Source organism: Phoenix dactylifera, chromosome 2 (assembly GCF_009389715.1).
Source record: "Phoenix dactylifera cultivar Barhee BC4 chromosome 2, palm_55x_up_171113_PBpolish2nd_filt_p, whole genome shotgun sequence".
Classification (NCBI taxonomy): domain Eukaryota; kingdom Viridiplantae; phylum Streptophyta; class Magnoliopsida; order Arecales; family Arecaceae; genus Phoenix; species Phoenix dactylifera.
This window is the reverse complement of record NC_052393.1, coordinates 6,322,838-6,336,750: the sequence shown is the minus strand read 5'-3', so window position 1 is coordinate 6,336,750 and position 13,913 is coordinate 6,322,838. Positions and strand designations below refer to the sequence as shown.

At 42.2% G+C, this 13,913-nt stretch overlaps 1 protein-coding gene across 1 annotated transcript; it reads right to left on the bottom strand.

Annotated features, from left to right (window-relative positions):
* Positions 1 to 627: 627 nt before the first annotated feature.
* On the bottom strand, positions 628 to 5,648 carry LOC103711783 (non-specific phospholipase C4-like). The gene is made up of 4 exons (XM_008798061.4): positions 4,566 to 5,648; positions 2,149 to 2,555; positions 1,421 to 1,591; positions 628 to 1,180 (listed from the first exon to the last, which is right to left on the bottom strand). Exons 1-4 carry the CDS (start codon positions 5,204 to 5,206, stop codon positions 837 to 839), a joined length of 1,563 nt encoding a protein of 520 aa, XP_008796283.2. The 5' UTR covers positions 5,207 to 5,648; the 3' UTR covers positions 628 to 836.
* Positions 5,649 to 13,913: the final 8,265 nt, after the last annotated feature.

Here is a 13,913-nt window from a genome sequence, read left to right as displayed (position 1 = left end):
CCACTGATTGAAATTTGAAGTTCTTTTTGTTTCAAAAGTATTCTTAAGCTGTCAAAACCTATAAATAAAATCTTTTTCTTTATTAAGAATATAATAGATATTTCATAAAACTTTTCTAGAAAAAGTAGATAGTCAACCAAACATAACCCACTCTGTAATTTACCGTTTTTACATGATGAACCAAATATGCCAAAACTATTTTTTCAGAAAAAACATTTCATTAAAAAAAATTCTTTCCACTAACCAATTGAGTCCTGAATATATGGTCTACTTAACTTGTTGGGCACACTTATATTTTTTGACAGTCTAAAAGTACTAAGCCATGTTTTTCTTACAAATGGGTGCATGTAGAAAGAGAGCATGGACTTAGCCTCATGAATCATGGAAGTTTCATCCTAGCGGTAGGTAAAATGGATGTAAAATTATTGTTCAAATAATTGGCCTGGTGACATCACTAGGATTTTTCCAGCCCACATATAGCATACCACTGTATATGTCATACGTACGACCGCTCATTAAGGATACAGTAGTCTATGGAGGCCATATTTACTGAATATCTTCTGTTCTCCCTTTTCTTTTTCCTTTTTCTCTTTCTACAATTTTGTATTCTCTAACAGAGTCATGTGATGATACAAGATAAAACTTTTTGCACTTCATCTTTTATTGTTATGAAGCTATACAACGAAAAAACTTGTTGCATATAAACATGACATGCTATCAATGATTCAATGGTGACTAGTGAGTCAATTGACCATTCGATCAACAATTTTACCGTTTTTTATTTACAAACCATCCAAATAGATTAATCAATTTGAACTGAACTACAGATGACCAGGCTAGGACTGGTTGCACACCAAACAAGCGAACATCTTTTGAGCAAATGATTTCTTCTTCTGTACCACTGGCTCCATTGCAGGCTCCACGACTACAATATGTGAATCTCCTTTCCCCTTCTTCCTGCAATTCTCGCATTCCTCTAAGAATGTCTTGAAGGCATCACGAACATACTGAGCACCCTCTGCAACCGTCATTCCCTCGACCAGTTTGTGGGGGTAAATTTCTTTCGTGCAATCACCATTTAGTGCGGCTCCCAGCTGCACCAACTCTTGCTGAAACTCTGATAGCTTTGCATGCTCTGCAGCTTCAGTTGTTCTCATCTTCTTAGGTTCAGGCAAGACTTCTGAGATCCCAAGAAAAAAAAAACATGTTACAGGCTTGCTGCGATATGGTTCGACTCGGTGACAACTCGATCTAACTCGGCAACGCCTCGAATAAACCAAAATCTAAAAAAAATTCTTTTTTGGGTATAAATCGCTACTTGATGACCTATTTTGAGTATATAAAATTAAATGCAAGTATGATAGAATTTCCCAACATACTTTGATCAAGGAAAAGAAAAAGAGTGTAGTGATTTGTTAACCTGGGCAATCTGTTCTTGGAGTTGTCCGTGTGAGAACACTTTCAAATGTGCCAGCCCATGCATCACGTTTGGTCAAGAATTCCTTCAGATTGAAAATTTTCTTCACAGTTGCAGGAATGGAAGAATGCTCAAACTCTGATGAAGGATATGGCCCTAATGGCCTATGAACCACTGCAACCACAATAAGAACTAGAACTTAGTAGTAGAGTTCTGGTTAAATGTAAAGCTAGGTTTCAATTGTCTGCCGGCAGTCTTTTGTTTCCCATTTTCGAAGAAAAAATACAGTTCTATTGACTGGAAGAGTTGAATGGCATGGAATCATAAAATAGGACTGCATAAAAAGGAGATACTGAATTGGTACATATAGCTATGTAAAATTTATTGTCTCGTACGTACAGGTGAAAAAAGAAGATTTTACCAAATTGTTACCATTTTAGCACTTCTCATGCCATTTTTATTTACTTACAAATCACACACACACACACACTGACACACACACAACCTTCAAGTCATGTAAAACTAATTATTTGGCATCACCATATCTTCCCCCTTCTTTTTCAGGAAGGTGTGCCATACATTATTAGTTTACTATGATGGTATGTGTGATGTGAAACGTAATGGTTTTTCTTTTAGCTTGAATTATTAAGCTTATTAGGGTGTGATAGTAAGAGTTGGCCAGAACAGCACGCCACAGTCTATATTTCAGGATGAAATCAGCTGTTGTTTACCTGTTCCAGGTTCGATCCATGGGGAAATAAATATGGTTGGGACACGGACACCAAGGCGATCAAACTTGAAGTAGAAGGGTTCAGGACCCACAATGTCATCAGGGCTTGGAACCCCTACAGGGGTTGGGACGTGGTCGTAGAAGCCCCCATGCTCATCATAGGTTACTATGAACAAGATTTCTTTCCACTGAGGACTAGATCGTAATGCTTCGTAGACCTCCTTCACCAACTTCTGCCCCTCTGAGACATCATGGGAGGGGTGATCGTCATTCCCAGGCAGGATTTTGAGGTCGAAGTAACGTTGCTCGATGACGACATAGTTGGGCAGCTTCCCTTCCTTGCAGTGCCTCTTGAAGTCCAGATCAAATCCATGGAAGTTGCCAATGTATTTTAATTGCCTCAGGTTCCTGCCACCAACAAAATTCCAGTTAGTGAGGAATAAAAGTACTTGGTGGTTTCAAGTGAGCTGAGTAATGTATTGATGCATGGTTGAGTAGTTAATTCTGACCAACCAATTCTACCTCACCGAGCAACGATTCCTTCCATTCATGTTACCTGTGGTATGAGTTAGTCATGGTAGCGAACCTTCTCCCTTGTGAACAAACTCTCCAAGGATTATAAAAACTTACGTAATGGTCACATAGGTTATTAATGGAATGAAACAAGTTTATGATTCTCCAAAGGAAGATGGATTAGAACAGTTTGGAGACTGTTATAAAAGTGACGTGTATCCCATGGCTCGTGTGTTTGATGGTTAGCACGACAAGGAAATGGATGCAATCTATGAAATATGTTTCCAATATAACTTTCAGCTGTATACTGCATTTGCATGCGTTAAATGTGTATGGATTTTTTATGAATGCATTAGGGATCGTTGACCCCAATTCCTTTTCTATAGACAAGTATATCCTATATTCTTTGACAAATTCTGCTTTCCATTTAACTTATTTTACTATGTATGTGCTTTGGGTAAATAATTAAGCATGATGTGAAAGCTAACCGATAATGTTTCATATATGAACAGCGAACGTATCTTTCGTGTGAAAGAAAACTGAGCAATGATCCATTTGAGATCCACACGGATGGCGAATGAACGACTTCGGAGTACTTTGAGATCTGTGCAGAATGCGATTCAATGATGACTATTCTTTTGCTAAAGATGCAACCCGAACCCTTCATGTATAATTTGAAGGGATTGACATTTGCTATTCCCACTTGCCCACATTTGGCGGTACGCTTCCGACCATTTAGATTGGGACGGATCCCCTCTCGTTTCCTGACAATTCGAGAGAATAGCAAGGCTCCGGACGGCTGGTGTTACGATGGACAAACTTCCATCGATGCCACTGAGGAGCACAGCTTTTAGCCTGTCAGCGAATAGTATCTGGGAGGGCTCGCACGAGGTGCCAGAACCAGCTCGTGGACAGGTAACGAGTTCTTATGCGTACAGCCAAGGGGAAACACCTGTCGTATAGGAAACGCCTGTCGTATATGCGTCATGCCGATACAGCCCTAATCATACGAAATCCGACATGGATGATTCATTGAAACTTATCCTGCATCTCACATATTTGAATATATGATCTGTCAAGACACCACCTGATCATCAAAATATGAATTCAGAAGAGTCAAATAATGTCTCATCTACTTGTTTAACCTTATCCCTAATAGTCCATAGATATCGTGAGTTAATAAACAGGTCCTGGAGAGGTTTAGATCCTTGGAGGGAGATGATGAATTTTCATCCATGCTGTCATCTTTGTTTTATTCCTTATTCTTATTTTTTATGATGAGTACTAAATCAGTCTACGAGTTGTTATTCGATCCTTTTTCTTTCATTGTATCAATCCTTATTTTGACTAACTTATAGTGAACATTTTAGGCACAAATCTTAATATTTTATGTGGAAATTTTGATTTATGTAAGAAAAAACAGAGGCCCAGATTTATTATCAAAAAATTTTCAGACACCACTTTTTCACGCCATGCAGAACAGAGGAACTTATTTTTAGTTGGTGCTCATACCACAAGACAACCTACGTCCCACTGCCAATAAATATATCTTGCAATCTCTTTACATGAGAGAGTTGGATTAATGGATCAAACCGATCTCATGGATTTCGCCAATTTATGCGATGCGTCGTGCCTTTTCCTTATAGTGTTAATATCTAGCCGGACATATTTGTATATCTCCAACCTTCTTAACAAGTTCATTTGTTTCTGTTTCCCGTTTCCTAATGCAGCCTTTCCACTAACTGTTTCACCGTCCTCTTGATATTCCAAAAATTACTGAAATGATGGCAGGACTCCTGGGGGGCCCCGGCCACAGACCAGAGGCCAGGTCTGCCCCATCTACTGTAGATCTAAAGCACTCGGAGAAAGAGAAGAAGGGGAGGGATATAGAGAGGGGGAACGCACCTGTAGAAGAGAGTGGAGGGCGGGTACTGGTAGTAGATGCCGAAGGAGTAGCCGGCCTCGTGGAGCGAGTCGAAGATGGTCTTCTGGGGCAGCCCCTCCACCAGCTTCTTCGTGTCGTTGCTCGTCAGCCCGTGTGACGTCGCCGAGTGCACGAACAGCCGGTTCGGCTGCGTCGACGACGGCATCGACGCGAACCAGCGGTTGCACACCGCGAACTCCCGCACCAGCTCCTCGTACACTGGCACCGCACCCGGCTTGTACCCGTTCATCACCGTCTCCGACATCCCCTCCTTCTCCCTCTCCGCCTCCTGCACGAACCCGTTCATGGGCGGCGCTGCCACCCCCGGCGGCGTGATGGGGGTCTCGCCGGCGGAGAAGGGGATTCCGTAGACCTGCTCGTAGATGGCCTGGATGGAGTGGCCCGGGTCCGGGACGACGTACTCGGACCGGTCGCCGAAGTGGATGACGGGGGAGTTGGGATCGGTGGTGGAGAGGGGGTTGGACTCTTGGCCGGTAACGCCGTCGATCTCCGGGTTGAGGGACTTCATCCAGCCCAGTATGTGGTCGAACGACCGGTTCTCCTGGACCAGCACCACCACCGTCTTGATCTGGCCCCCCTGGGCCAAGCTCTCGGCCGGCATTCTTTGGCTCTCTCTTTTTCCCCTTCGCTTTTCCTTTTGTCTTAGGAAGAGGAGATTGGTGGGAAGAAGAGAGTGGGTTGGGAGTTTTAAAGCTAGAGAGCGAGAGGGAAGAGGAGGAGGAGGAGGTTTCGTGGATTGGGAAACGAGGGAGGAATATTCGTGGATAAACTTTCAAAGGGAAAGACGAAATGGGCAAGAAACCAGGGACGGCGTAAGCATTGGTCGGGAACGGGGAACAATTGGATGTGGGAAGTATGGTGTTGGTGTCTCGTCACCGTAGTGATCGTAAGAATCCGGACTTCAAGCCAGTTGGAACTCACTGACCAATTGAGGACGCGGAAAGCGTTGCGTCCAATGTCTTATGACCTATGAAAATCCTATAAAAATGTCAACGAAGATTAGAAAACGTCCACGCTGGAGGTATAGATAGGAGATGCTGACACGTGTCGCCCAGAACGAATAAAAAAGAGGGAGAAGGGGCAAGGCTCTGGCGCGGAAAGCGCGCAGGTTTGATACGGAGGATGGAATCCCAATAGAGCGCGCTCGAAATGCAAGATTTTCGGATCCGCTTTCAATGCAAATGCAAGGAAGTTCCTGCAACGATCATAAAAATTAGACACGTTTGCAGATCGAATTTGAGAGGAAGACGGGGATGTCGTGTAGAAGATTGCCCGCCAGTACCATGATGGTATCTTTCTTGCCTATATCAAATTCTCTAACTTGAGGTATGTGTTGGCTCCATTCTTGCTAAAGTTGGGATAAATGCAATAGTTAGCAACATATATTTTAAGAGACATCCAAACTTGAGACCTTCTCATCCTAAAATGAGAGCAATTACGAGGTGGTAGCATGGGGAGGTTTTACGGATGTTAGAAAGTTTGGATTTGCAGAATCCCAGAATAGTAGAGATCAGAAGATCGCCTTTAAATAGAACTTGGTATTCTGATATCTTGGAGATGCACATGCAAGTTGCTTCTCCTTGTACTCTTGGTTATATTTGAAATTTGGACTACATTGAGGAGGGGCAGCAAAAAATAACCCTCCTACAAAATTCCAACCAGATGCAGCCTTATTTAGATTGGGTTTGGTTTAGAGTTTTCCGGTTAGGGTCCGGTACCGATCGAAAATTTGATATGACTTAGGTCATTAGAGTCATGTACTTCTATTTGGTTCAAAATAGTTTAGATGTGGTTGGGTCAGTCTGTTGGACAGTATTTTTTTGAGCAAGCATTATGTTCTTGATACCAATTGCTTAAATTATTTTAAAAATCAACTAGTAAGAATGGTAGATATTGGATTAGATAAATTAGCATAGTTTTATTAGGGACTTGGTTTTATAAAATCGAATTAAGCTAGGTCAGATACATGTATTGAAATGACTGGTGGTTATGGGTATTTTTCACGAGATTTTGACCTGAAATTGCATCTAATTGGTGTTTCTTTTATATGTTGCTGTCCTCACCTAACTCATCAATAACTTGACCTGACCCGATCCCTCACCGCCTGTACGGTAGATAAGAAGCAAGAAACCACTCTCCTGTTGAGTAGTAGCCCCCTTTGATCCGTGACCACCTGCACCAACCAAAGAATGGTCTTTGCGTGCTGTAATCATATGGGAAACCAGCCGACTGGGACAATTGAGACCTTGCGCATGGCCAAGACTTCACTCAAACCGATAAGAATTATCCTAACACTCTTCCTCTACTTTCATGGCTAATTCTAGCTAGAGATTTTCTTGCTCGGGTGATCCAATAATATTCTCCAGCATATGCTTTCGTGACCGACCAGCGCTCATCTCCAGCCAATTCCCCTCCCACTCATGCTTGCTTTTGCCTTAAGAAATGTGTTTCCTCGTAAACAGATTCACGTATCAGGTTCAAGATATACAACTATTTGCATTGCTACCATAAACGGGATCAAAAAGATGCTTAAATTGAGCACACCATCCACAAATAAACAATTTGCTGCAGTTACGCTATTAACTATACAAGGGTCTCATGCATGCACCAAAAACTATTAGATGGATCAGACCTAGTGGACCGGTTCAATAGTCACTCGCCACATTACACCACCTTGTATTTAAACAATTAAGATCAAAACAAGAGTGGGATCATTCAACGTTCATTGGATTTATAAAACATCATATTTTAGACACTAAAATCTCTTGTCTAAGAAAATTTGATGCAAAAAATTGAAATTTCCAAAGAAATAGTATTTTGTTAGACAAAGAAGAGGTCAAAATAGCAGTCATTATTCATATTATAATGGACTGTTATAATGCTAAATAATACGTTATAACCTATGATAGCCGTTATCTTTTATCCCATTATTTAAATACACACACACACACACACACACAACAAGGGGCGTGGAAATCATTGTAATGGCTTACAACGCTGTCATTTTAAACCTTGGTCGCTATACATGGAGAGAGAGTTTTTCAGCTGGACATGGGTACAGCATGCAATCTAATATTTTTTTACTACTATTTTCAAATAAAATATGATACATTACTAGAAAAGCCTGAGATGAAAAGTGATGTGGGAAGCAAGGTTCCAATAATAACAGCATTATCATGTTATTGCAGACTTTTACTATATATATTATTGACTATTATACTGTTTATATTAGTCACCATGCGTTCAATCCTGTGCAATATAAAATTATTTAATATTTAACTAATATACTATTATAGTGATCGTGAAGCTGAAAATAAGGAAAAAGAGCTAAAAATAACAATGTTTTTGTCCAAATTATTATATACTACTTAAAAAATGCTTTATTCAGGTGAGATAGAACTTTTCGAAAGAAAACCTTTTGACAATTGTGAATTTTTAAAAAAATAGTTTATCATAAAAACAGTAGTTACGATGCTAAATTTATAAGCGGCTGCTATCATTTTCCCTGCGATCATACATTTTGTAACTCAAGGGTGCTGGAACCCTTGTAGCGGGAAGCCCACGTTATCATTGTCCACAACGAGATAATTTCAAAACATTGGTTCGTTTCAAAAACTTGTAACATGAAGATAGCTTGGATTTAGTCCGGTGAGGTTAAGCGACCAGGATTCTCTGCGGTGCGGCCTGCGCACTATAGAATACCATGCAATTTTGGATACCCGTTCTCATATGAAGAAGATGGATGATCATCAAATAAAGTATGCAGTGTATAATACAAGATGCGCTTGTGGACTATCTTTTGATTTCGGCTATCTATAGCTGCATAGCACTGAGCATCGCAGAACGTTGCAGATCATACAATACATAGAATTACATATATTGGACTCCTCCTAAGATATGATTTATGGTATCCTCATTTTTTGGGTGCTCTACAGAAAATTTCTAAAATCTCAAATCTCTCTCTCTCCCATGCTAAATCTCTAACAATCTAGGAAAAACGTTTTTTTTTTCTCCCTCTCTAATTTGGTTTAGGAAAACTATAAGGCTGGTTTGCTTAAAGTTGAGCGAGAACTTGCACAGCGTACCGCTCATCTTGGATTGGGCTGCACATCCTTTGAACCCGGATTACTTTCGATCGGCCCGTCAAGAAACGTGAAAAACTAGGGCGCAGTCCAAAAATCCCAAATCCCGCCGCCCTTTCTTCTCTATCTCGGACGGAGGCCCTTGGCGCTCACTCCTCTCTCGACTTTCATCGAGAAGCCAGTTGAACTCAACTACGTAGAGTACGAATATCTATTGCGTCTAATCGGTTTGTTTCCTTGATGCGTCTTTTATCTCCATATTTTGGTATCATGACACCATTTAAAATTTTCGATACCAGTTTGCAAATTAGAAAGAATATGACAGCTATCTTGTATCTATCTGCTAGTCTCATAATTTATATCGTATCATTTCAGTGCAGCATTGACAATTAGATTATAAATGGAGTCATGTATGTACTGTTAATGTCACGCCCCCGCCTGCGTGAGGCACCTAGTGCCCACGTGGGGGCCACATGAGGGGGGACCGCGGGGCTCCCCTGCCAGATATTGTCCAGTTCCGGGGCTTCACGCAAGCATCCTTCACCCCTCCCCAGTTTTGTTTTCCACCCAAAACGCGTCTGCAGGATTTGGAGATACCCGCCTCATATGCCCAGGCTTTGGAACGAGTCTTTCCGATGTGGGACTATTGGGCCTCATACCCTTCCCACCATCAGACAAGAGCCGTCCTCGGCTCTGATACCATTTATAACAATCCAGGACCTCACCCAAAATGGCTAGTCAGAAGTTATTATTTGGGTTCCTTGATCCTGTATAAGTATCCAAGATCTACCCAGCGAACAACCGATGTGGGACTAAACACACGCCCGCAAAGGTCCTCACATACTCCCCCCGTTCAAGCCCTGACATCCTCGTCAGGCTAAGGGTTCAAATCCATTCGAATCTAATCACAAACACCACGATCAGCCTGTGGTTAATTCCAATAGATCCGTGCTGCAGTGTCCCCTAGTCTACATAGGTTATGGGCGGGGTCCGCTCTGATACTAATAGATGTCACGCCCCGGATCCGGACATGATTTTTTTTTTAATTTATATTATGTGCCCCAAATCCGGTTTATGACATGGCCGTGCTATTGTAGGTTGCTGCCCACAATAACACGCAGCCCATAATAACAATTTTATTTCATAAAATAAAACCAAATCCGATCAAATCTATTGACTAATCATAAAGAAGCAAATACCAAGCATCTAAATCAAATACTTGAGTTTGCAATATTACAACCCAAACTTATTAACATAGATACTTCTAAGAGTCCCTGTAACTATGCTTCAACTCCAATTTTCATTCACTCTTTTCCGCTCCTAATCGCCTTAATTATCTGAAATAAATAAAAGAAAACAACAGGAGGGGTATGAGCTTGCTACTCGGTAAGTAACCATGTACTATCTTATTAGATCAAGCATAATTTTTCTCATGCCAATGCATCATTTGAAGAACTTATCAGAAAATAAAGCATTTCATAGATAAATTATTCAAAACAAGTTATAAAGCAAATTATGCTCCAACCATGCAAGTTCATAAACATGACAATGCAAGTCATATAAAAATGTTGCCATTCATCCATACTTTATAAATCTTACTCTCAGACGGATGTGCTGCTATGGTCACTATAATCCCGTGATAGGGTTCATATTCGTAGTCGACGAGTTTTATAACTTATTCTTATTCGTTACCAACTTTAACTCGTTGGCAGAGGGCCATATTCGTTGGATGCTAGCTCCAGGGGGTCGACTGACCTCTATTTCTAGAGGTGGGCATAGCTATCTGAGAGTTCATAAATCATTCTTTCTTTTTCATAATCATGCTTTCATACATAGGTTGAAAAATGACAAATGGCATCGTAATGTATAAAATTTATGATTATGCCACAAATCTTATTTTCATGCAATTTATCATAACCATAATTCATACTCAATTATTCATGAAGGATGCATTTTAGTCAAACTCATAAATCACATGCAATCATATGCTTGATCCTACTTTTAAGAAAATACATCATACCAAATATATTTTTCATTATTTTATTCTTACAATCAAACAGTAATTTTAAATCAATAAGATCAGTGCTAGGGTTACTTACCTTGATTCGCTCACGAATCTCTAGACCAGATAATAATTTCACTGTACCTATCATCATCATAGAGGACAGATTATCATTTTCTATTTTACTTTATTTATTTATTGTTATTTCATTTCATTTAAATACATCTATTACCTTAATTCTCTATTTATTTTAATTATATATTTATTATTATTATTATTATTATTTATTATATTTTTTTCTTTCTTTTTTTTTCCTTTTTTTTCTCTTCTTTTCTTTTCTTTTCTTTTTTTCTTCTCTTCTCCCGAAGCTTCCCCTCTTCTTCTTCTTCTTCTTCTTCTTCTTCTTCTTCTAATCTCTCCTTCCCTCATTCTTCTCCCGTAAGGGGAGATCGGGCTCGAGAGGACCGAGCAGCAGCCGGCGACGCCCCCCTTGGCCGACTGGCGGCACCCGTGGTGCCTACGGCCGGGCCTGTGGCACCCGCGGTTGCGGTCGTGGCCGCAGTCGCAGTCCGCGGCTGCGGCCGTGGCCGAACTCGCGGCCTGCGGCCGGCGTTCCCTGGCCTCCGGCGCCGCAGTCGCAGGCCGCGCCTGCGGCCCGCGGCCGGCGTCCCCCAGCCTCCGGCGCCGCAGTCGCAGGCCGCGCCTGCAGCCGGCGCCCACGGTGAGTCCCCTCCCCCTTTTTTTTTCTTTCTTCTTTCTTTCTTTCTTTCTTCTTCTGTTCACCCAGGGAAAGAGGCGAGAGTCGCCCCCTTTGTCCTACCAGAAGGGAGAAGGGGAAGGGCTCCGACCCGACTGCAGCCCCCACCGACGGCTGGCGGTGGCTACGGCCGGAGCCGGACGGTACCTGTGGCCGAGAGCCGGCAATGCTGACGATCACAGGTACACCTTTTTCTCCTCTTCTTCTTTTCTTTTATTTCATTATCATAAGGTAGAAAGGACACAGGATTAGGGTTTACCTTGCTACGAAGAGAAGCTGCGGTTACTCCCTCCGGCGGCACTGATGCGAGCTCCAAACCCTAGCAGCGGAGGAGGGAAAGGGTTAGAGACAGAGTAGGGTGGAGAAGGAGAAGTGCTTGGTGGATCTCAGATGCAGGTCAATGGGGGATTTTAGAGAGAAAATTTTCAAATTACCGCCGCGATTTCAGCGGCGGTTGTGCGGGTTCATCGGCCATTCAAATGGCCGCCGCGGATCTCGCCCCTATTACGCTCGAGAAGGTGCAGCCAAGGATTCCGGCCTCTCCTTCGGCTTGGGCCTCACAGTTAATGTGGACTGTTGGGGGAAAATAAACAGCCCCAAGGCCCGTAAACCAGCTACCGGCGTCCGACCTGAGCACGTCTGAATTGAAAGCGCCCGACCTGACGCGCAACTTTGGTCTAAACACCCTACCTCGGATGCCCGGCCTGATGCCCGACCAGGCGCGCGACCTCGGAGTTCGCCAACCTCGGAAGCCCGACCTCGCCGCCCACCCACCACGGTCACATCCTTCTGAAGCTTAACCAGTGGCTATACCCTGCCACCGCCGCTAACAATTAATGCGCATGACCTCTGCGGCTCACTCAACAATTAATGCACATGGTCTCTGCAGACCCTCAGCTCACTCAACAATTAATGCACGCGACTCCTGTTATCTATGGACCTCAAGCTCTTCACGGCAACTCAGCTCGGCTACGTCCGATCCGTCATGACAGCTTCCTAGCTCCGACCTAATCTCACACAGCAAGGCATTAATATATACAATCGTGCATTAATTCCGACGACATGCTCAATCATACGGTAATTTTGCCCCGTCATGTCACAGGTAATTCTATATCTCCCTATAAAAAGGGGGATTGGACTCTGAAGTCCGTATGATATTTTTTCTCCCCTCTCACTTTTGGAGACGCTTGCCCTCTCTGACTTAGGCATCGGAGGGCCGGCGCCGGAAACCCCGGCCACCGGCTTTTTGCAGGCCCCTCGCGGAGGACGCCGCCCGTTGACGGATCGCCGCCCGCCAGTTCTCGCCGGAGCTCCTCCTTCCCAGTGGACCGGTCGCCCCCGGCTCCAGTTTCCAGCAACATGGACCATGTAATTACACAAGATATGCTGTTGGATTTGATTTATGCGAGGATCTGATACTATATTCTAACTGAAGATTATCATCCCGACCCAAAACACTTTTGATCATATATGTTCACATCAATATCAACAGAAATGGAAATATAAATGAAGCCATAGTCAAAAATTATGGTAATTATATGCAATGGCATCATCAGTTTCTTCTGTTGGATTCATCATACAGAAGAATATAGAGACAGATAGAGATAGATGAAGTAGAGGGGTGTGGTTTAGGTATTTTTTGAGATGGCTCCAGGACAAATTTACGAAACATGAGGCCAGCACTTTGGATTGTTCATAAAGTTGCAGAACAGTGAAGGCCTGAGAAAATAAAGTGGATGCGCCAGTATGAGAATGATGTGATGGTTTTGGATTAATACTAGAAAGGATAAGGTAAGAATTAAGGAATGCGAGAGAAGTGCGTCAATTCCACTTGTTGGTGACAAAATCAAGGGAGAACCGACGAAGATGGCATGAACATACACAGACTAAAGTGGACCTGGTAAAAAGGAAAAGCTCAAGTCTTGTCGGGTTAATTGTATTGGTAGTGGGCGCTTACTGGTCTGATACTAAATATCAGCTCTTATTAACTATGCTTTTCTAAGCTGATATAAATTGATATATCTCGGATATCAGTTAATATGATTATCTGTTATCTATGGCTTTTTAATCTCTTTTTTACTATCCTTTTACGGCTTTTTGTTTGCTAATATAAAGGTGCCAACTAGTACAATTGGTAAAACAAGACATTGGGGCTTGGTTTCAATGACCTGGGTTGTTTCAAATATCATTCTTCTTAATTGCGAACTCTATACTCCTAGAAATTAGTTTCTTGAACTTGGATATTTCTTGAAGAGTTTTACTTCTACCATCATCAAGCACTCGAAGGCAAAGTAGCTTAACATAAAATTTCATTTATCTAATTTTATATCATTGTTTCCTCAATAATTGTATTTGCTGTCCATGCAGCTCTAAGCTTGCAGGTAGATGGTTTTCTATTGGATAAACCTGAATATTCAGATTAGGTGTGGCAGTACCTTTTTGTGTCTTTTGTGGACTTCTAATAATA